The 23,675-nt window shown below is 40.1% G+C and overlaps 1 protein-coding gene across 2 annotated transcripts in view; it reads right to left on the bottom strand.

Moving 5' to 3' along the window:
* LOC306884238 (transcription factor 12-like) overlaps window positions 1-23,675 on the bottom strand; it is a 113,678-nt gene that overhangs the window by 5,896 nt on the left and 84,107 nt on the right. For both annotated transcript variants that reach the window (XM_079439960.1, XM_079439961.1), the window contains 8 exons: window positions 16,387-16,486; window positions 14,632-14,771; window positions 14,396-14,540; window positions 13,458-13,528; window positions 10,013-10,154; window positions 5,368-5,441; window positions 4,010-4,201; window positions 154-268 (listed from right to left, as the gene is read on the bottom strand). In XM_079439960.1, coding sequence (XP_079296086.1) covers window positions 154-268; window positions 4,010-4,201; window positions 5,368-5,441; window positions 10,013-10,154; window positions 13,458-13,528; window positions 14,396-14,540; window positions 14,632-14,771; window positions 16,387-16,486 — 979 coding nt within the window. The remainder of the gene's footprint in view (window positions 1-153; window positions 269-4,009; window positions 4,202-5,367; window positions 5,442-10,012; window positions 10,155-13,457; window positions 13,529-14,395; window positions 14,541-14,631; window positions 14,772-16,386; window positions 16,487-23,675) is intronic.

The following is a 23,675-nucleotide window of genomic DNA, read 5'->3' as shown; positions in this document are numbered from 1 at the left end:
ACTTAAAATAAACACTTAACTTCTAAAATGTAGCGCTTTGAGAGTTGTTGTAAGGTCATAAAATGTGTATGAATCATAACTGAAGAGGCAAACACGACCAATACAAAAACAAAACAATAACTGAAAATAAAGTGCGTAAAAAAATCTTCCAACCTCTGAATGTTTCTGCCTGGTGGTTGAGCTCTGAGCTGGAGGTTGGACCGGCGTTGGCCTGCATGCCGCCGTGGTTGTTGTTCAGGCTGACGGTCTCTTCGCGGTGAACAGAGCCCTGTCAGAAGAGATAGCCATAAATACATGAGGCAGAGAACAGAGCAAAACATCAAGAGCCCCTCTGATCATGAAGCCATCTGATCAGTGCAGAGAAAACAAAAGTGATTTACATTAAATCGGGGAAGAGACAGATCTTGGACTTCAAAGCGGAGATAGTCTCTGTGTTCCTACTGTAGAGTGTGACCTCCCCTCTGAAGAACTGAGTGGTATTCACACTACAAAGAACGACCTTCACAGCCCCAAATTTGTGCTCAGAGAGACATGCGGCACTTCAGTCCTAAGTTCTGGCTCTGTTCCACCAAAAAACACTCTCATGTTGTTTCCAATTTGAAACCGTACGGCTATACTTTGAGAGGCAGGTTGATTGTAACATAACATTGGACTGGATGCTGCACTGCTTCAGACAATATTGGATTTCAGGGGTAGTGGTAGAAGGGAAACAGCAAACATCAGGTTATTTAAAAGCATTTAAGTCAACATGAAGCACATATATGTATATTGTATAATGTACTTTTATTTAACACTGTGTATATACAGTAAAAAAAATTTATTGTATGTTATATCTATAACTAATTAATTCATGTGAACTTTTTTTTATATAAAACTTATAAAAACAAAGAAGGTGGATTTTCTGATGGGATGTGAAGTTTATAGCTGACATGATTAGTAGTTTTCAAATCTATCACTACTGGCTATTGCTGTACATTATTATTACATAAATGTTACTACATCAAGAAGAATTAAGAATTTAGTAAGGCTACAATACTTACGACAGTAGCATAAAACAATGTCTTATCTGTCATTCAGAAGTTTGAAGTTGGTAAGATTTGTCTTTTTTTTTTTTTTTTAAAGAAGTCTCTTATGCTCACCAAGGCTGCATTTATCTGCTCAAAAATACAGTAAAAACCATAATACTGTAAAATTATTACAATTTAAAATGAACTGGTTTGATCTGGTGCTCAGGAAACTTTTCTTATTATTATCAATGCTGAAAACAGTTGCACTGCTTAATATGCTTGTGGAAACTGTGATGAATTTTTTCAGGTTTTTTTTTATTTTTATTAATTTTATTAATTATTTTTTTTATTAATAAAATAATTTTATTAAGTTAAAGAACTTAATTTATTTGACATGGAAAATTTAGTAAAATTATAAATGTCTTTGTCACTTTTGACCACTTTAATGTGTCCTTTTGGATTAAAGGAATTAATAAAGTATTAAAAAATCTTACTGACACCAAGTGTTTGATATATTTTTATACAAGTTATGAAAACATTTTTTCTCTAGAAAAACTATGTATTGCTGCATTGTACACAGTAAGACCAGAATGTGCACAGCATTTAACAAAGTAAATGAATTTTGATTTTTAAAGTTGACTTGAAGGATCAGGTTTTTTTGTACCATTTTTGAAATAGACACCCAGACATCATTTGTCAGCATTTGGATTCATGGGGATTCGGCAACAAACAATCTGCCCTTTCATGCTGAACATCAAATGACAGTTTGACCAGAATTAGTCACTGGTGGCTTCCAAACTCATCTGGATTTGATCAACGTCTTGCCATGCGATTAGCGACGCAATGGAGAAGAAACCACTGCAGCCCCCCTCCAACTCTCTTCCTTCCACCCCTGCCACAGCAGGCGGGAGCACATGCTCGCCCGCGATCTAGTTTCCTTTTTGAGGATCCACAGGATTGGGAGTCATGGCGAAAGAAGAGAAAGGAACAGAAATGGGGTAGAGGTCTTTCCCCCCTTTTCCTTCAGGAATGCGTTCCTAAGTCACTGTTGGCCTCTGTTAACCCCCGTGCCGCCCAGGCCCAAACCCCTTCCCCCACACGCTAATCTCAGCGCCACTCTCAACAGGTGTCCAAACAACTCTTTGTCTGTGGCAGAAGAGGGGTGGAGGAGAGGGGGGTGCCAACCAAAGAAGACGGCCATCTTCCTGTCTGGGCTTGATTACCATACAGCTGAGGCGCTCAGACACACACGACTAAAGCGTCAGATTTTCTGAGTTGTTAAAAAAAGACGAGGGGGGAAAAAAAGAAAAGAGGGGAGACAGAAAGAGAAAAGAGTGCGCCAAAATAAAAGCACGCTGGCTGTGCTGAATCAGGACCTTGTTTGAGTGTGTGTTTGGGTCGAGCCTGGAGCACAGAGCTCTGTTTGTGTGTATATGAACACATAGTCCACTGACAGCAGTGTGACAGCTCCCGCGCAGACGAACGGATCGTGACACAGCCCCAGCACTGCTCTGTCACTCTTTTGCTCCTCTCTTCTGACTGAATGAAACGCACCTCTGTTCATCGCGATTAAAAATATAAGCTGTGCCGAGCCAAAAATTCATGACCATCACTTTTGTCACTATGTGGCAAACCAGAGAATGACTGAATTGTTGTTGGAAATTACAGCCATTAAGGGATAGTTCACCCAAAAATGACTTTCTTTCAATGGAATCTAAAAGAAGATGCTGTGAAGAATGCTGGTAACCAAACTGATCATTTTTGTGTTTTTATGATCAATATACATGTGGAGCTGGATTTTAGATCAATGAGATTTCATCGTGGACAGGGCTAAGCATGTCTTGACATTTGTTACAATCACAGCATTTTAGGACAAAAACTTTTTTTTTTTAAACATCAATTTACATGAATAATATAGCTTTTGTCATTTTATGTCATTCCTGGTTAGAGCAGAGTGTTTGTGTTGCATTCAAATTTCTAAATGTGTTTCTTTTAGATTGGAGCTATGAAACATTATTGGCACACACAGAGTGTCTTGTGTGGAGAGGAGAGGAAACTATAAAGAAGATATTTATTTATACAAAATGATTTCTCTAATTGGACATGTTGAGCATGTCAAACTTTGTTTGACTTAAGCCGTCAATAAACAGTTCTATGAAAGCTTCACTAACATGTGCTACAGCATTCCAGACATTAACTGTCCGCTTGAAACGTTACATGAGAACAGCGAGTTGTTTATCAGGAAATTTCAGATCTTCGTGGTCAACTAGACTTTCCACTGTAGTGGTCATTCACGAAAACATTTTTGAGTGTTGCTTTAGTCTTCGGACAAAAACAAAAAGGTCAGTGTCAGTTCATTTGAAAGCATATGAAGTTGAAAGAAAATCCAAATGTTTTGAAAACCTATTATTGGGAAACCCCTGGGAAACGCCTCCCTCGCTTGCTCCGACTATTACAGCTGTGCGCACACCTCTCTGTAGAAGGGAATGAATGCCGTGGGATGGTGGGGGAGATACAGAGTGCTTTAGTTTCAGCGGGTCTCACATCACGCAGGTCCCCACAGCCCCAGCGAGCTACAGTGCGGAAATGTCTTCCAGACCGGCACTGATCTACTAGATTCTACTGTGACTGCTTTTCCCATTCAGCCTGAGGAACGCAGCTCAAGGAGGGAGAATGAGCTTGGGTCCAGCCATTACGCTTATGGAAAGTATGTGGGTTTAAGTTAAACTGCTCTCAGTGGAACATAGTTCAGTTTTCAGCACATGGCCAGGCCTTCATTTTAAACAGGTGGCTCAACTCTGTTTATTAGCGTATTTGGAGACGCACAATGAAAAAACACAGGCATTTCTCTCCCTCATGCCTGTAATAACTGTACAAGACTTTGACCTCAAAAGCAATGAGATATTCAATGGATCTGATATACATTGAATGACAGTTCAATGTATATCAGTGACAGGGAAGTTTTTTTTTTTGTATATCAGTGACAGGGAAGTTTTCTTTACCATTTGTGCTGTTCGGTTGGTGACCAATCCAGAAGCGGGGAAATTAGTGCCGATGGCTGAGACTGGCCCGTTGTGCACTTGTCCTAACAGGCTGTGGATGTCGCTGGACAGGGCGGCAGTGGAGCCCACGGCGTGATTCCGCAGGACGTGGATTGCATCGTCCAGCCTGTCCAGCCGGTCCTCCATCCGAGACTGAAATGAGTGATGCAAAGCGGAGGGAGAGAAAGAGAAAACAACATAAGCATAAATGAAATAAATATCAACAGAGACTTTATTAAAGACATAGAATTACAAAATGGCAAAGGAACATTCGAAAACAAAGTGAAGAGGAAAAGAAGAGAAAAAGTGAAAGGCTAAGCCACTTAAAAAAAAAACATCTGGTGAAATAAACAAAACTGAAATAAAGTTTTCCACTAACTAACTGCAATGTGGTAATTTTCATGTATTAATATCATCAAAGATGAAATGGCAAAACAGAAAAAGCAAAGTCAAATCAAAAGAAAGCCGATGGCTGAATGGAAAAGAAGGACAGGATGTGACTGTCTGAAAAGCAGGAATACCTCGCAGACATCCTTTAAGAAGGACATGGCATCCTGCAGATGCTCATGAAGCTGCTGGTGCACACGATTTTTCTACAGTCATACAGGAAGAGGAGAGACACGTACAGTGAGAGACGAGACAGAAAGACTGCAGAGAGAAGCAAGCAGAGTTTACAAGAGCTCGGCAGAGAAAGAGGGCAGGAAATCGAAGCGGAGCGCCAACTGTCGACATCTTGGTACTTGTTCAAGTAACTAATTACGATGAACCATGGTTCACTCTGCCGATCACAGCTCATTTCCTGATTCCTGGAGGGCCGCCGCTCATGGCCAGTCCATGAAAATGCATTTGCAGCTGGCATACAAGCATTAGAGTAAATATTTACCTACACAGCCCATAGTGTGAATGTATGACGTGGGAAGGAAAGTGTATGTGCGTGTGTGTGTGTGTGTGTGTGTATGTGTGTGTGTGTAAACTGATCTCCTGTTGTGGCTCAGCTCCCCAGTCAGCCCTGGAATCCTGTGGCAGTGGTTGAACGCAGCAGCTGCCAGCATCCCACCCCCATCACACACCCTAACCAATCCCTAACCACCCCACCTTCACACACCCCGGCCAATCTTCATCCAACCCGGACGAGAGAGGACAGATGGCAGGAGACACGCCCCAAGGGTATTGTTCGGTCCCCATGACCCCCTCCCAGTCCCACTCCTGACATTTGTCAGCCAGGAATGTCCATGTAAAGCTACCCCCTGCAAGTCATCTACTGACACAGTGTCCATTAAAAAGTGCTCAGTGCTAGGGGGAGGGGAGAGCACTCTTACCAGAGAGTGAAGAGAGTTCTCGTAGTTTGGGGAGGAAGGTGCTTGTCCAGTCGCACGGGGCCACTGAGTTGTACCTGCGGACAGAGGCAGGAGAGCTTTTTAGTCACCTGACACTTTCCAACTAGCTGGCTTCATTATAACAGGTGAAAAGTGATAAACTGAAATGAATGAGCAATGCAAAACAGTGCTTTTTGCGCAACATGTCGACAATGTCGTCTTTACTGGCTGCATGCAAAAACATGCATGACCATTGGAGACCGGTTCATGAACAAATAATAACAATATTATTTATTTAATGAACTCATGAGTTATCATTCAAGGAACATCTTAGCTGTAATATATGCCATTTGTATAAATAAATATAAAAATATAAATTCATTGTTAAAGTTACTGAAGTTATGGCATTTTATAATATAATATAATGTAATATAAAAAACTCACGAGTCATTGGTTAAGAAGCACATTTACTGTAACAAATATTTCAAATAAATAATATATTTTATTGAAAACTTATGAGAAAGTTATTGGTTAAGCACATTTGCTGTAAAAAACCTTAAAATTAATTAATTAATTGTTCTTGATATAAATAGTACTTTAATATACTTAAAAATATGTGTTCATAATATAATACAAAACCTTTCTTTTATACACGCACATGGTACAATGCACTGATACACTTTCACAATAGACTAAAACTCATTTCCTATCCTGACTGATTCCAGCTATTCTCAATGTGGGCTGTTTTCCTCTAGGTCTCCAGACACATAATTTCCTATGACTGGGTCATATCCTGCAATGTGAGAAGGGTTCGAGGACGACCCTTACACGCATACATACACAAGCCAGTGTTGAGGGACATCTCCTACTTCCTCTCATTAATGAAATCATGACTAAAAAAACCTGGGAGAACAATGCAGGACCACGGTAAGGGGGATGACTTGGACCCTGAGCATCTTCCCTTGACTCCAATTCAGCATGAGCTCATCGGAGAAGCTCGATATTCTAGACGTAACAGGATGAGACCACGACTCTCTCTCAGATCTCAACTCGCACAAACAAACTACTGGACGGTGAGCGGTGATGTGACCAATCTCATGTCAGGGAAAAGAAAAAGCACTGTTTTGCCACATTACTCAAGTAGCAGCATAAGATTTTATTTGGCTTGGTCACATTCTCAGCCCTCAGACTCAATGTTTCGCTTTTTTTCCCTTCAAAATTCAGTCGCAGGAAGAATTCAGTGAATGTGTTTTTGTTCTGTGGCAGTGTGTGTGAGGCTGGAAGGGACTATAATGAGGATGTAAATGACTCTGGTCTGGTCTCGGTCTAAACGTGCTGATTCTGACTGGCCATAAATCAACACCGCTCTAAAAGAATGCACATCTGCTAATCACAAATCAAAACGCTGGTGGTGGGGGTCGCTTTCAGTCCCTTCACTTCCAAGTCTACTTCACTCCAACTGGCAAACAATCCACTACAAAAAAGTCTTGCGTGAAGGCTGCGGAGAACAATAAACAGGCCAAGTACCCTTAATGTAGCATGACCCAAAGGAAGCCTTTTTGGCTTATTTACATTAATCAGTTTAGGAGGGAGATCTGCGCTCCTCATCCTTCGACCTGACTCCATCAGGCACACAGACTCAATCACTGACTCTAGGTGCTTTGCTGACACCAGAGATTTCCTATTTTGCTGGTTGTCATAACTGTTGCGACGGGCCTGCTGTGGTCATACGTCTAGTTCTTCTCAGAAACAATCGATGAATTTCATCTTGTGTGTGACAGGAATTTGTTTAGGTAAAGATTTTACAACCATTCATCTTTCCCAAAGTGAAAGCAGCTCTAATTTGAAGGAATTCACTCTTAAAAACTACAAAGCTCTCAGAAGCAGACTCTTATTAAAGGCCTATTAAAAATTACTTTGGGGCTATGAGAAGAGAGTGCAGCGTTTAATAAGGCCTCCTCATTGGCGGCCAGCTTGACAAATGAGCGTGGGCCGGTGCGGCACTCTGCATGTGCTGCTGGGGTCTAATTGGCTGGTATGGGCAGCAGAGACCTGACTACGAGCGGGTCTAATGGCTGAATTTAATAACTAATCCAGAGAAACAGATGGATGTGATTCGCTTAATCATAGCATCATGAACAATGTGCACAAACGTCTAAGAACCATCTAATAAAAAAATAAATAAAAAAAACTTAATATATGACAAAATATAAAAGTCCTCAGATATCAAAGGGAACTTTGACTGCCTGCATGTGAGTGTAAATCAACTTAATGATGTGATAAAATTGCAAGCACAGAGAAAGCCAAATGTGACTATACCATAAGCAGACCAACATTTTGATTAATTAATTCTGTTCTTTCCAAAAAAAATTCATAAATTTTAAGTAAATATTAAGTAAATACATTTTTAAATCAATAAATGTATTATTTTATATCTTATTTTCTTCCAATTTAAATATACACTACTATTCACAAGTTTGGGGTCATTACATTTTTTCAAGGAAATTATATTTGTTTTCAGCAACAATGCATTAAATTGACAATAAAGACTTAAATTGTTAAAAAAATCTATTTCAAATAAATATTGTTCTTTTGAACGTTCTATTCATCAAAGACTCCTGAAAAAATGTATCACAGTTTCTACAACAGTATTAAGCAACACAACTGAAGTATTGTGACACTAAAGACTGGAGTAATTGCTGTTGCAAATTGAGATTTTTGTCATCACACGAATAAATTACATTTTAAAATACATTAACATAGAAAACATTTAAAATTGTAATAACATGTCACAATATTACTATATTTACTCTATTTTGTAATGAAATAAATGCAAATAATCAAATGAATGAGCATAAGTGAAAAAATAAAAACTTATCAAACCCAAACATTTAAATGGTAGTGTACATTAATTTAAATATATAAAATATATAAATAAGCACATTATGTACACATTTAGTCCATTTATATATTTTTTAAAAATGAATTTTTTAAGTAATAAAAAAGGTTCATAAAAAAGGTGCGCTAAGATGACAGGTTACATCGTAAGGTAGAGACTGCTGAGTGGAGAGGAAGGCTGTCTCTGAGCTGAGTCATCCTCTCTCTCCCTCCCTTCCTCTCAGTCAGTCATGCTAATAAATGAGGATCTTTGCAGGCCAGTCTGTCATGGGCAACAGCTGTGTGAGGAACAGGGCAACAGCTGAAGCTAAGGAGTGGGACAGACACTGACACAGCTGTCACCACTATATCAATGAACACACACACAACTGCCCTCTCACTGAAACAACACGCTGAGAATCTGCCATTTGTAGCACCTAGTATCTCTGTCTATCCCGTGGCGCGTTAAAAAAATGTTTCATTTAAAATGACTGTGCATCAATCTTGTCAGGTGCAGATAAAATCTTCCCAGTGGTCGGTTATCTATCCACCGCTAACCAGGGCATAACTCCCCCGACACCACCTTCAATCTCAGCGGCTGCGGGATAGTGTGTTTACTCATTTACGTGAGGACGATGGGACTCGTCAGTGTGATATGCGAGTCGGGCGGTCGAGACAGGGAAGGAGCTGACACTTGCTGCGAAGGCAGTTAGTATTGTTTGATGGCAGGCAAAAATCCTGGTACGATGATAAACAGACCACTGTGATTGTTCATTAGACAAGTGTTTATTATTAATCACAGATCAATGTTTTACCAATCATTTTTTATGCTTAGTGTGTAACGTATCATGTTTACATGGTTATATATACACAATACTGTGGGATTGTGGTTGTCTGTTAATGAAAATCTAAATGAAATGCAAAATGTGGATTGTGTTGAGGGTCTGTCTAAACGTGTGAAATAATGAGCTACAGTGGCCCCAAAAAGTATATAGGCTTTTTTTTCCTTTTTTTTTTTTAAAGCTTTTTTTAAAGTCTCTTATGTTCACCAAGGGTGCATTTAATTGATCGGATTTACAGTTTTGTGTGTGTGTGTGTGTGTGTGTGTATACACACACACACACACACAAAAAATTCTCACTTGTCACTTTTGATCAATTTAACGCATTCTTGCTGACTTAAAGTATTAATTTATTTTTAAAAAATCATACTGACCCCAGACTTTCTAACAGTACACATTCAATGATTTACTCATCTGCAATAATTTATCTGCATTATCTTCATTTGACAGATTTGAAGTAAATATTGAATTAAATGCAATTAAACATGATTAAAATAAACATAAATGATTCACAGCCCCATTCAAATATATGTCAATGCATTAGATGACAAATAGAAAACAAACTGGCATTTGCAAATGCACACTTATTAGCACAATTTCAGGTTTTAAATAAAAACCAAAATGTATTGTTAAAAATTAAGACAAAAATATTTCTGGACTATTTTTTGTTCATACCTGTGTTTACTCTAATAGTGCACCCTTGTGACTTCACAAATATACTAAAAAATGGCTTTTGGATTAATTAAAAAGAATGACAAAATTACTACTAAAGCACCAACATGCTTACAAATACTGTGTTATATGATCCACACATTCATATATTTTTAACTGTGTCCATATACTTCTGAGGGCCACTGTGTGACTGATCGGTGAGGGTGTGGTGTGGAGAAAGTGTGTGTGTGGGGTCAGAGAAGCAGACCGGTGCTCTACCTGCTCTTCCTGTGGGGCCGCTGGCTGTCACCACTGTACCTGCTGTGCCAGCACCCGCCTGAGCCGTCAGAGGAGAGGGAGAGCCCACTGGAGTGGAGGGGTTTGAGGGGAAACTACTGCTGGTGTGGTCAGGAGAATAAATCTGCAAATGAGAGCAAGAGAAAGAGAGAGATCAGTTTGTGAGGAAGCACGCTCAACCTTTAAAACCTGCAACCTGTCGTTTCCCTCTCTGGCTTTACGGCCGCGGTTAGCATCCCTCAGTCTGTGCTCAGCCAAAATTGGCTCATCAATTCTGCTGATTTTACAAGTGAAGCAGCAGTAAAAAAAAAGCTCACAGCATACATATGGGCTTTTAACAGCCTACGCCGCCCTTTATAATGTCTGCAGAAAAACACACAACTCCTCCTGCACTCTAAATGCTGTGTGACACCTGCAGTCCAGCCAGCGTTCTCTGGCTTTCTGACACATCTGTGGTTGTTATTAAGTCAAAGCCTGGGCCCACGCCACACACCCGCTGCATGTTGCACATCACAAGTGAAACCACATGAGCACAAAAGATCAGAAACCCTGCAAGAGAGCGGGAAAAAGGCTAAACAAACAGTGGTGGTAATAATTCACATCAGAGAATGGTCCAAAATCTTACAGCACGGTGACAGCATATATAAAACAATAGTGATAACAAATGTTTTATATATTACATAACCATTATTTTATTTGGTTTATGACCAGGTTCGTATCAAAAGATAACATTATTCTGAAATGAATTCTGTCATAAAATAACTGATATAATCCGTCACACTTTTCAGTTAAAAACAAAATAGTAACGTTATAAACACGACTAGATGAGCCACATTAGAAGCCATTGTAACATATGCTCAAATTCTGTTTACATGGCATCCATAATGTCACTTCTAATACATAATAGAGAGGAGATGGAATAGAGAAAAGCAGCTGGATGATACAGAGAAAGAGAGAGAGAAGACATGGTCATTAATCTCTCTTTTTAGAGCTCATTAGAGTGAATGAGTCTGGCCCGTGGCTGTGTGGATGGGCGTCTCTGGCTCATCTTCAGTTATGGATGAGAGGTAATAAAGCCTCTCCCTGCCTGCCCAATAAACAGCGACCGAGACAGGCACAGCCCTGCCCACACCATAATAAACAAACAGATGCTATGAAGAAGAAAGGCCTCCAGCCTTTACCTCACAGTGCAGCACTGCCGCCAGGCTTTTTCCACCTTACTGGTGTTGTTTGCCTGAAAATCCTGAACACTCTGTCTTCGAAAACTAGAAAAGGGATTTTTTGCTTAAGCCAAATGTCAAATGCAAGTAAACATCCCTACCATGCTCTGCATTCTGCTAAAATGGCTTTCGGTCCCATTATGGAAACCACTATGAAACATGCAGGTTTTGATCCCAATTATCTGGCAGGATTTGAGAAAAGTTGTGGGCCATCACTTGCAGGGGATCATGAAGTCCATTTGACTTAAAAACACATCAAAATGCGGATATTATCGTTATTAATCTTCTTATTAAACCCTGAATGCCACACTTTTGTGTTTCAATCAACTCAGCAAATCCTGCCTGGGGCTTTAGTACATTCATCTCTCAGAGTAGACGGAGAGATAGAGGGGGCCAGTGATAGAGTGAAACACAGAGAGATACAGAGAAAGAAATCCTCTGCGATATAGAACAGACATTTACTGATATCAGAGGCTTTTTTCTTATTTAATGCAAATGTATTAATTACAAATTCAATTAACCTTGAACTTCATAACATCTTAGTATTTGGCTTGTCTATCTTCCATTTTAAAAAGACAGACGCACTTGAGCTGCATGAACTCCACATGTTCATGATGATCACGTTCTCCAGCATGAATTGAGATGATTCAAAGAGCATCTTGACCTTCAATCTGATCATCTGTACAAAGAGCCACATGATCAACATCATAAATGTGCTTATTTCATTAGTAGCCTCAAAATTAGTAATGAATCTGAAATATTTATTTTACATTTTATGTCATAATGCTACTGTGTTTTTTAATATAGCAAAATACTAAAACTTTGTATTTTTTCCCAGACTTAAATAATACTGAACCCCAATTTTATATGTAGCTTCTAACAGTACACTTATAGATGTTTCCTGACTGTTCACCAGTAAAACACAGTATCTGATCCATCATGACTGTGCCAAGCGAGCACCTGTCCTCTTTGCCCTTGTGCTTCAGGACCTCTTATGGACATGAATCCTGACCTAATGAGTTGAAGCGGGCCATTCGGAGCGTCCTGACCGACTTCTGCTGTATTTCCAGAGTAACACCTCTCATTTTACAAACAACAAATGGATCTCCGCCCCCTCATCAGTCACGCTGCTCTCCGCCAGCGGGGGCCCAATGAGCACAACCCATCCAAAAGGAACCTAAACAAAAGTGGCACAATGGGCGGCCTGCAGAGCCGAGCCGCAGCAGTTAGGACGTCACTCCAGCCCGACCGTGTCCGTTTCACCACAGCTTTATCATGCTAATAGAATTGAGTCTGCAAATACAAAAAGACTTAATTTGTGATTATCTTTCAGCCGCACTGTCTTGTGTTTGTTTGTGTGCCAGAGTGTGCTCTCGTGGCACGGCAGGCCTCACCCACAGTATCTTATTACATTTTTTCCTCTCTTCTTTCTTTTCCCCAATCAAAGAGCAGCGATTAGGCGTCTAATTTCTCAGAAAAGGAGGGTGCTACGAAAAGCTTGTCCTTGTCCTCGGCCGAGAGGTGAGTCTACGGAAACTGTCCCGTCCGAAACAGTGCTGAATCAGTCCAGATGTGTTCCTACTTTAAAAAAAGGCTTGTTGTGACTTACTGTAGGATAAGCAAGTCTGCAGGATTTTTTGGAGCTAAATAAGTCTTTAAATTAAGCTCGGCAAGTTTTAGAGGTTATTGTAAGCTCCAGTTTCAGGGACACATTAGGAACTCGCACGAACGCCAGCACTTATTATCCAAACCAACATATAATCCACAGGCTTTTATGTACAGCTCCTTTTCTTGTATACTGCGAGATTAAGAGCACAATTATCCGGGCTTAGGTCCAGCAACATCCACAAACAGATCCCCTGACCTTATTCAATCTCTTAACCTTCTGCACTGCTACTAATACCCAGGCTAAGAGCACAAGTCCTGTCCTTTAAAGAATTAACTGCGCCATTATGTCGGGTAATCTCGCCCGTGTCTACAACGCGAAGATCCTGAAAGCAAGTTGGACAACATGGGGCATGTTTACGATGCCTGAAACCATATAGTGCTCAGAAGTTAAAATAATAACATAATGTCTTTTATCCATTGCACGGTGGGATGTCAATCCGAAGTTTGACAGGAAAAAAAAGAGACAGAAGTCAATCCCTGTTCTCTGAAATGGTTAATGTATGGATTAAGAGGTCTGGTTGAATGGGGAAGGATCTCACCGAAGCCAGGGCTTTTCCCAGCGCGTCTCCAGTCTGAGAGCTTCCAGTGGCGTTCCCTCGGTTGGCAGCAGCTACACAAAGACCACACAGAGATACGGCATTCACATCAGAACAGAGCTGACAGAGATGTTAATGTCATGTATTTTTTACTGGCGAGTAGCAGCTGGGGCTAGGTGTGTTGAACTAAAAAAGTGCTGAAATAAATAAGTGATAAATAACCTTCAACAATGCTCTGGGATATTTAAAAAGTGATGTGATACTTGTATGAAGAAAAATACTAATGAATGTTGTACATATATTATTTTGTACATTAAATTTAGTTTTAATGTTTTTGAAAGAAGTCTCTTACACTCACCAAGGCTGCATTTATTTGATCAAGAATACAGTAATAATACTGTGAAATATTACTACAATTTAAAAAACTATTAACTGTTTCAATACTCAAATATAATTTATTTCTGTGATGGCAAAGCTGAATTTTTAGCAGCCATTACTCGAGTCTTCACTGTCACATGATCCCTCAGAAATCATTCGAATATGCTGATTTGGTGTTCAACAAACATTTCTCATTATTATGTAAGCTGTGCTACTTAATAACTGTCATACATTTTTTCAGAATTCTCTGACAAATATTTTTTTTTTAAAGAACAGCATTTATTTGAAATAGAATAATTTGTATCACTGGAAATATATTTACTTACACTTCTAATCAATTTGATTCATCCTTGCTTATTAAAAGTATTATTTTATTTAATAAAAATTGAAAAAAAAAGTACTGACCCCAAACCTTTAAACAGTACTGTATATATAGAGTATACCAAATTACCTCTCTATAATAACTCTATGAAGTTTTGCAGATGCACAGATTATGTGTGGGCCTAAGAATGACTAATAAATCAAAAACAACACTTCAAATGTGGTGTACGCAGACAACGTACACATAACTCCCTCTGCAGTGTTGACTGGTGGGGTGTGAGACGCGGTGACGAAGGGTGAGGTGCTGGCACTGCCACGGTGGAAGCTGGACATGGGTGGCAGGCTAGCGTTGATGTCTGTGGGCGACACCGAGTGTGGCGGATAATTCTGTGACAGAGACAAGAGGAAGAGGAACTTTTTTTAGTTTTATATATGGTACTACAAGGTTTGTATTTGATCCGATCCCACTGATTCTCACCTGGCGGTCGTGTGAGTGCAGGTTGCTGTAGTTTCCAGACTGAGGCATGTGAGATGAAGATCCTCCCAGCATTCCCCCATAGCCTGGCTGGCTGATCCCACTGGACGAGTTCCACAGGTCAGAGGAATTGTGGGTCCCATCTGATTAAGTGACAAGGAAGTAAATTTGAACATTGAAAACATGGGAAATAACTTAATTGTCTAGCTTTTAAGGTACGTTACTTTGTAAACATTGGTTTAAATTGTGAGCAAGACTGAGGTGACTTTAATGTGATCAATAATGCAGATAAATAAGGAAAAACACAATATAGTTTGATATGTGAGCCGAAGCTTGACCCCCATGCTCCTTATTCTGGATAGAAGATGTCAAACAGACCAGCCTCTCTTTAAGTCTGCTTTTACACTCGAGTCAGAGCCAAGCGCTGAGCGCAGCTGAGATAACATTCAGCCAGCCACAGTTCACTTGCTTCCGTCTCAACTTTTAAAGGAGAAATTCCTCACAGCCCGAAACAGCCGGCTTGAAATGGCCATATAATTTTTATCAGTCCAGATTGGCAAAGCTGGAATACGAATGGTTGGTTTACTATCTATGTCTGTGAAGTCGGTAGCATGATAGGCAGTGAGTGAAATGTAAAGAAAAGGCTTCCCAATTGTGAAAAGAAAAAAAAGGTTAAAAGTGTGAGCTAGGAGAAGGAACACATCAGAAACCGTATATACAGGGTTTGAAAATGTTTATATAACTAAAGTGGATTGGAAGAAGATTCAGCTTTAGAAATGTGTGTTGCCAAAAAAAAAAGAAAAAAAAAGAAGAAATTAGCATGATGAATCATACGTGTGAGACCTGGTAATTAAGCAAGTACACAATTTCTAGGATGCATCTCTGTAACATCCTAGAAAATATTCAATTTATTCAATTTTTTTAGGGGTTAATTTAGTGTTTGGCCTGAATACTCTATGCAAGTACATGAATGCAAATACATCTAGCTATGAAAGCTCAATTTCATGTGTTATGAAATAGGGCAGACCACATTGCAATGCTATATTGTGCATATCATCTAGTAGTTTTCTCTTTCCGGTCCCCTGCGTCTAAATAAGCATACTTCCCTACTACATAAGAGGGGAAAAATAGTATGTGAGAGTAGCATGTCTGAATTCATAGTATGCATGAAACAACAGGTGCAAAAGTATTTGGATGACCTACTTTTTCTGCCAAAATTCTGAAATGGACACTTCACAAACAAAGGGGAGAGGAGTTGTGAATGGCAGTGAAGTGATGCAACTGACACCATCGCTAATATGACGAAGTCAGCATGGCAGATGTTGAACGTCCAGATTTCATTCACCCTATATATAGAATGTCCTTTTTAATGATCGTAAAGTTTGTTCCTCATCAAATTTAGTACCTACTCTGCCTCAGAAACGGACTGTGGTGCAACAGTTTTTTAGCAAGTTCCAATCAATATACACCTCGAAGATAACACAGCTAGTTTAACAGCAAACACATCTTAAGATAATCAATCACCCCCATTAGTACTGGGCTTATTACCACCACACTAATCGAAGAACGTATGCGATATGCATGTTCAGTACAACAAAACCATGTGTTTGCAATGCTGTGGCCAAGCATTCATGTCTGCACTTGCATATTTGTATAAATGTTTTTGACCTTAAAAACAAAAAAGGCTTCCTTTACAATGTCAAAACTAAGTAAACAGTATAATAACAGCAAATGGCAAGTAAAATGATGATGACTGACCGAAGAAAGTGCTTGCAAACATACTGCTGGAGGGTTTGGGGGAAGGGTAAGATGGAGAGTCTCTGTTGAAGTCATCTGAGCTGGGAGATGGTGCATACACCTGCAAAAAGAAAAACAAAATCAGACATTAGGACTCAGAACAACTGCTTACAAACAGGTGTGAGGGAATGTAGGCTACTGTTTTTGTCATTTCTATAAAATACAGCAACCATTGTACAGACACACTCATGTCATTAAGCGTATCCTCACACCCTCGGTCTAATTCACACATACCATGAAACCTGACTGCATAATAGAACGCAAACAATGCAACGCATATGGCCAATTTACAAATTCTTTGATGTAACAGATGGCTAATTTAGAAGTCTTATAAAAAAAGGAAGGATTATCTACAGTGTAATGTGCGCTTCAGTGCTTAATTGTAATATAATGACAACGACATGCATGCCCGCCAAACAAAAGCATCAAAACAAATGGATTAATATGCGGGGGCGAGAGCGTTAGAGTGCATATGTGTTTGTGTTTATGCAAGTGTATTTTAGGAGCTGTGGGGTTGGATCGGGTCGGGCCAGCGGAGCAGTGGTTACAGCTGCAGAAGTGCCCATTCCAGTAGAGGAGGATCAAAGGCATGAGGCTACAGCCCAGTAATGTGGCTCTCCCAGTTCATCTGCTCCAGATGGGACAAAACCTCTCGGAGCGAGAGAGACAACACTGGCATGTATGGCACGAATGAGAACGCTAGGTAAACATGTTAAAGAAAGTCCCGCACATTATCTGTCATTAAGCGAGTCAGACTCACTCGGACCCTCACTTTTAGGTGTCCGTGTCACCTGCCGTTTAAATTCCTCCCAACGAGGACCTGACTGCCCCGTCATGTCTTTAAGAACTAATCCCTCTAACGCAGAGCAGATGTGCAGCCCAATGTGTTTCAAGTTACTTTAAGTTAAACACAACCTCTCCCTCTGCTCAACATCACAGCAACTTTTATTCTTTAAATAAAATCAAACCACATGATATAATGTTAACGCTCTCTGAGAAACACTAGATGTTTGATACAAGGCAAACCATCAAGTGTATAAAAGGGTATAGAAAGTTGGACAGAATAAATAAACCCCTGCCCTGACAATAATGTGACTTATCTTTTTTAATGACCAGTATCTGACATTTAATAAAATAATATCTGTGTGCCAAGACATAAATAAAATTCTTTACTAAATTACATGAAATCTGAAATATATATATATTTTTTTTAATAATTCATTAATTGATTATTTACTATAAATTCATAATTAATCACACTGTAGTGAAATACTGAGCAAAACAGAATTGTAAAATAAAATACATCTAATTTGAAAAAATTGCAACAATAGCCTAACTTTATCACGGATAAGAAACTAATATACAATACACTGGCAAGTATTGTAGTAATTATAATCAAATATTAATTGCATTTAATTTCCATTGTCGGATCCCCCTGCTCATTAATATTTCAGATGTACGCAGATCCCCTTCATCACCCACGCAAACACACGGCTGCAGCATGTCATGACACACTCTGCATTACGATCAACATCTAAAGCCTTTCAGTCAGCTTAGCCAGCTGTGTGCGGCCGGGCACCTTGCTGAGGCGGCAGTACGGGCCCATGTGATTGGCAGTGAGTGTGTCCATAAGCTGCGACGGGCTCCCGTGGGTGTGCAGGCGCACACATGTGACCCCGGTGCTGGAAGTCCCCTGGTGATCTCAGGTTAGGGCGGCATGGGAGAGGGGTCTTTGTCTCCGCCTCATGGCTCAATGGGCAGCATATGGCAGCTGATAATGCTAATTGTCCGCTTTACCCCGAGCTAACCAGTCGACCCGTTAATAAACCTTCCTAAACACCGGTGCCCCGCTCCACCACCAGGATGGATAATGAAAGAAAGCACAAGAGAAAGAGCAAAGGAAACACTTCCTTTGAACAGTGCTTTAATTAGGAAGCTGTCAGTTATTCACAAGCCTCTGATCTTAACACACACATTTAAACATTTGTTCCCTTCATTGTACTTTTTTAAAAATATTACATGTGAAAATAAACACCGCAAAGAAATTGTGTATATTTAGAGCTCCCATACATTTTGACCAATACATTAGTCCAGTTATTTTTCCAGTCATTTGTGATAATAAATTTTATTTGTAAAGATTTTAGCTACATAAATATTTTTATATCTTTTACATGTTATTTTTTTAAAGAATTTATTTCCATTAAGTTTTCAAGGGCTAGAAATTATCATTTTAAAAAACCCTGATATTTCCATAACCGCAGCAACCCTGTATATGGTTTCCAAATAGACAAAATTCATCTCATGCTGTTATTAAAATATAGCCATGAACAAAAAGCAATATAAATAGCATTTTCTTTTTTTCAGTTCCTGTGTGAGTCAATGGAGACGAAGGCTCATGCTGATGAGTGAAATGAGTTTTTCTCTTTTTTCTCGCCTGTCACACCTTCCTTTGATCTGAAAACCACATCCATCACAACAACACACGGAAGAACCACTAAACTGTCAACATATGGATAAGCCCAATGACAACAGTGAAAGAGGCAGGGAATAGAGAGAGAGAGAAATGATTATGGAGGGAGAAAAAAAGGCTGAACAACAGACAAACCCAAAAGGACGGGCTCAGAGCAGAGGGACCGCGAGTGACAAGAAAATATCCTGCCTCTGCATGTCACTTGTTTGGAGTCGGATCGCGGCCCGAGGGCCTTCCTTTTCAACTCCCATCTAACACACTTATCAAGGCGAAAAGGCACGCTACAGGCACACAATGAGCCCCTATTGAACACAGCAGCTCTGTCCTGAAGGGACACGTTTTGACTTTTAAAGCCAAGTCTGTCTACAAAGAGCAGACGGTAAAAGTTTGAAAGTTAAAAGCATTTTGTTCCTTACAGATACAGGTGGAAGCCTTATGAGAGCAGAAAAACAACACGCACGTTTGCTTTGAACAAATACAGACGAGCAACGCTGACTCATTATGCAAAGTTTCTACCAGAACAAAACCTTCAAAAGGCTCAATATGTATCTGAGAAAAAAAAAAAAAAGAAAGAGCATTGAGCACTTTTTTCCAGCGGAACACCACATTAGCCCTGAAATCTTAAAGGAAAAGCTACCACCTTATACAAACACTTACAAATACGTGAATTAAAGTGAGAACAGCAGAGAGGAAATAAAACACTTCAGACGTCATAAACTGACCCAATCAAAGCTGGGGAGGCCGCTTGCCCTCCAGGGCCCGGCCATAAAACTATTGATACCAGCTTGACATTCAAACAAATCAATGTGACTTTTATCTTTGTTGATGCTCAGAGCATCTGACATTTAATAAATAAATAATATCTGTGTGCCAAGATATAAATAAAGCAACACAAGGAAGGGTTTATTGGGTATTTACCCACTGCTTTGGATCATAAAGCTCAACTCTGACCCGATTGAGCCACATGCTCCTCATTTTCTCTTTCCTCCCAGCCTGCATTACAAGGCTGGAAATACTTAATATAAAAAGATCAAAGTGAGCTTTGTGGTGCAGGAACAAAGAGATCTGTCATAATGGACTATGAGGAAAGCTAACTCTGGACTCTGTCAGATGACCTCAAAAGAAGTGAAAACACAAGCTGGGGTCTAACGTTTTATCCCATCGAGAGCTTGGAGACTGGAAATTTTAGTAAAGTCGTGCAAACATGATTGCTGCCACCCTTCTTAAAAGCAGCAGTAATAACGTGAATAACATAGAAATTTAATAAGCAAGCTCTTATTAAATGGGTAATGGATCATTCTTAAATTAATCAAACAGATGGAGAAATCCCCAGAGCCCTGCACAGACACAGAGAGAAAGACATCAGGGAAATCTACTGGAAACTTTTTCCTCTCTACTGAAGTTGAGCGTTCAGTGCTTTGCATTGTCTTGGGAGCAGAGACTCACTTTAAGGAAGTAGGTGGAAAATTCATACGTTTACTTGGCCATCTAATTCAGTACAGAGGATAGATATTTTTATATAGCTAATTATACATTAAGCACTACAAACTAACCCAAACCTGAATAATTAATAATAATAATTACATCCCAAAGGGAAGTTTTATCAGATTTTGCTATCTTTCCGGAAACCCTTTAAGCAAAGCCAAGTAAATTCAAACACCCACTCATGAGGCACAAGTGCAGGTTCGAGTCGCCACCTCCTCTTTCTCGTAAGCCCGTACCACCAATCCAATCATCAAGCACCTGACAAACGTTCAGCACACATGCACATGAGCGTTCACACGGACAGCCACACGCAGACAGGCAAACAGGCATCGTGAGAGGCACAGAGAAATCAAAGGGCCTGTGGTGGAGAGGTTTAGGAGTCCCATCAGGATTCCTGTAGAGAGAAGAATGCCTGGCTGATTAAAAACAGATGGAGAAACAGCGATGCTGCAGCTCTGAGCTCAATCTGCAAGCAGGAAAGTCAAACCTCAACAGACAGATTCTCTTCCTTAATAATCATTCCCAGACTCCCACTTGTTATTATTATGAACCCGTCTCAGCAAAGCGGCCGTTCAGTGCTCACGGTGAGCCACAAGCACCACCAGCATCAGTCACACACACAACTACCAATGCACAGAAAAACCTGACGTTTATGCCAAACAAGTGCGATTTTATCAAGAAAACTGCGACAAGACTTGCAAAAAGCAGTTATACTTCACACATTTTGCATGACTTAAAAAGGCTTTAAACTCCCTACAGCAGGTAAGAACTCACACTTTGTAAACTGCAAATGAAAGCAAATGTTGACCCAGCTCAGACTGAGGTAATGGAAACACAGTCAGCAGTCACACACACACACACACACACATACACGAGCAAAGCCAAGAGCAACGAGACCCTCAACTCAGTTTCTACACACTGAATGGACACGGCTCACCACTCCATTAAACCCGACAGCCCACCACGCGCATGAAAAACATGTTTACTTATACACATTTCCTCTAGGGAGAGAAGGCACTCACCGATTTTCCGTTGTAGTAATACATGCTGCCCATTCCAGGCACAGGGTAGGCGCAATACATGATAAAAGCCTAAGCGATACTGGGAAAGACGTGGAGCCTGATACAGAGGATCTCTTTTCAACAGCCCGCTCCCTTCACATACATCCACCCACTGCACAGGGGACTAATTCCTTCAGTGCTGGCCCCTTACACATGGATCTACTCATAGACAACTTATGCAAAAGAGGACTGTACCATCTCAGCCGGCAGCGAGGGGGGGAGGTGGCTTATGGGAGGAGGAGGAGGAGGCGGATGGACCAATACCCAGAGCTAGGCTCCCCTAAAGTCTCATAAGAGCTGAGGCAAAGAGAGGAGGGGGGAGATGGAGGATAAAGAGCGAGGGAGGGGTGGAAAACAAATGAGTAAGTGGATTGACTTGTACTTTAAAAAAAAAGACAGAAAGGAAATTAGAATGGTGGATTTATTTTTTGCAAAAAGGGCTGTTGTGTTCATTTACCTGTTGATTCTTGTCAGTTCTTTCACAAGCACAGAATATGAAATGAAACATTTACTGATATAGCTTAGAGAAGCATGCAAACACAAAAACACAAACACACACTGGTCTAAATCCGCAGCTGATTCATCTTTTTAGTGATTATTGTTCTTCTTTTATGGAGGGGTTCGATTGAGGGTATGGAGAGGATTTCCTCACTGCATCAATAATCTTGTAAATGAAAAAAAAAGTTAGAGATAACTCTTTAAAAGTAATACAGTAATATATTAAATATACGTAATCGTAATATATTTACTAATATTATATATACTACTATATAACGTAGTATTATAAAATAATATAATGAATGTGCCAGTAAAGACAAATGCTGTTCCTTTTTAAATTTCTAGTGATCAAATAATCCAGAAAAATACATTTGACAGTTTCACAGCGCTATATAAATGCATCATTCATTCATTCCACAAAAATACTAAGCAGCATAACTGTTTTAAACACTGATAATAATAAGAAATGTTTATTGAGCAGCAAATAAGTATAAGGATTTTTGTGACACTGAAGAATGATGTTGAAAATTCAGCTGGATAAGTATTTAAATAAAATATTAATTTCTTTGCTGGATTTTTAATGAAGTAAATGCAGTATTGGTGTGTAAAGGAGCCTTCTTTCCAAAAAATAAAAAAATTAAAATGTACCAACCCCAAACCGTTGAACTCTACTGTATGTATAAATGTTAATGTATTCTTTGATTATATGAAAATATAATAATAATCAATGGTAATACACAATAAGAACCATTTCTAACACTGCTAATATTACGCTTAGACTATGCATTTCTCATGCCATGCACTTGTTTGCCCTTAACCAAATCCTGCGTGGAATGTTGAGACCTGTGGCTGTTGTTTTAATAGTCCCCCCACAGTGGTGTGACAGCAAACAGAGAGCTGTTGAACACATCCAACAGCTGCAGAGGGCCCGAGCCTGACGTCAAGCACCGAGAGCAATGACGCTCCACTTCCTCACACGTCCCCTCCTCTCGCTCTCATTGTACCCGCTGCTCCCCTTCCTGGGCCTCTTGCCCATAGACCATAGGGGCGGTAGGGTACACAACCCAAATAACAGGCGCACTGGGGGTGGGAGAAGAGAATGAGGGGAAAGAAGGGAAAATGAAGGGAAATGGGAGGGTGGAAGTGGAAGACAGGCACAAGAAAAAGGCTGGACACAGTCATTGAGAATGAATGGACAGGGGTGCAAAAATAGATGAGGAGGCCGAGGTCGTCCACGTGCTGTGAACACGCTGACCTGTAGCACCATCGGTTTCTTTAAAGCCCACTCTAGGCCGCTCTACTCCGGGCCCTTTCATGTCTGTCACTGCAGGCTTCCCAGTCCAAACACCGTCCCATTCACAACATTATTGTTATGGAAAGATGAAAGCCTTCCCAGAAAACAATACTTTATTATGCTTTCCCCTCTAATTCTATTATTATTTATTCTCTTTTCTTCTCCGAGTGAGACTCTTTCAAATGTGTCCAAGGTGGTTGAGATCGACAGGCTGGTACCACTTTAAACCTGGAGCTGTTTCAAGTTGATTCTTTAGGAGAGAAACGGTCGTGATGGAGGAATGCTTGAAGGCTCCATAAAACAAATCCAGATAAAGAATGCACTGCTGGGAGGAAAAGAACACGGAAAAAATAATGAAAGAGACAAATGAAAAGGGAAAGAACCGAAATCACAAATCACGGACACATGTCTGGAGAGTTCGCAACGCATGTCTACTCGGTTC

This window comes from Barbus barbus, assembly GCF_936440315.1.
Source record: "Barbus barbus genome assembly, chromosome: 2".
Taxonomy (NCBI): Eukaryota; Metazoa; Chordata; class Actinopteri; order Cypriniformes; family Cyprinidae; genus Barbus; species Barbus barbus.
Note: the sequence above shows the minus strand (reverse complement) of the source record. Positions and strands in the feature narration are given on the sequence as shown.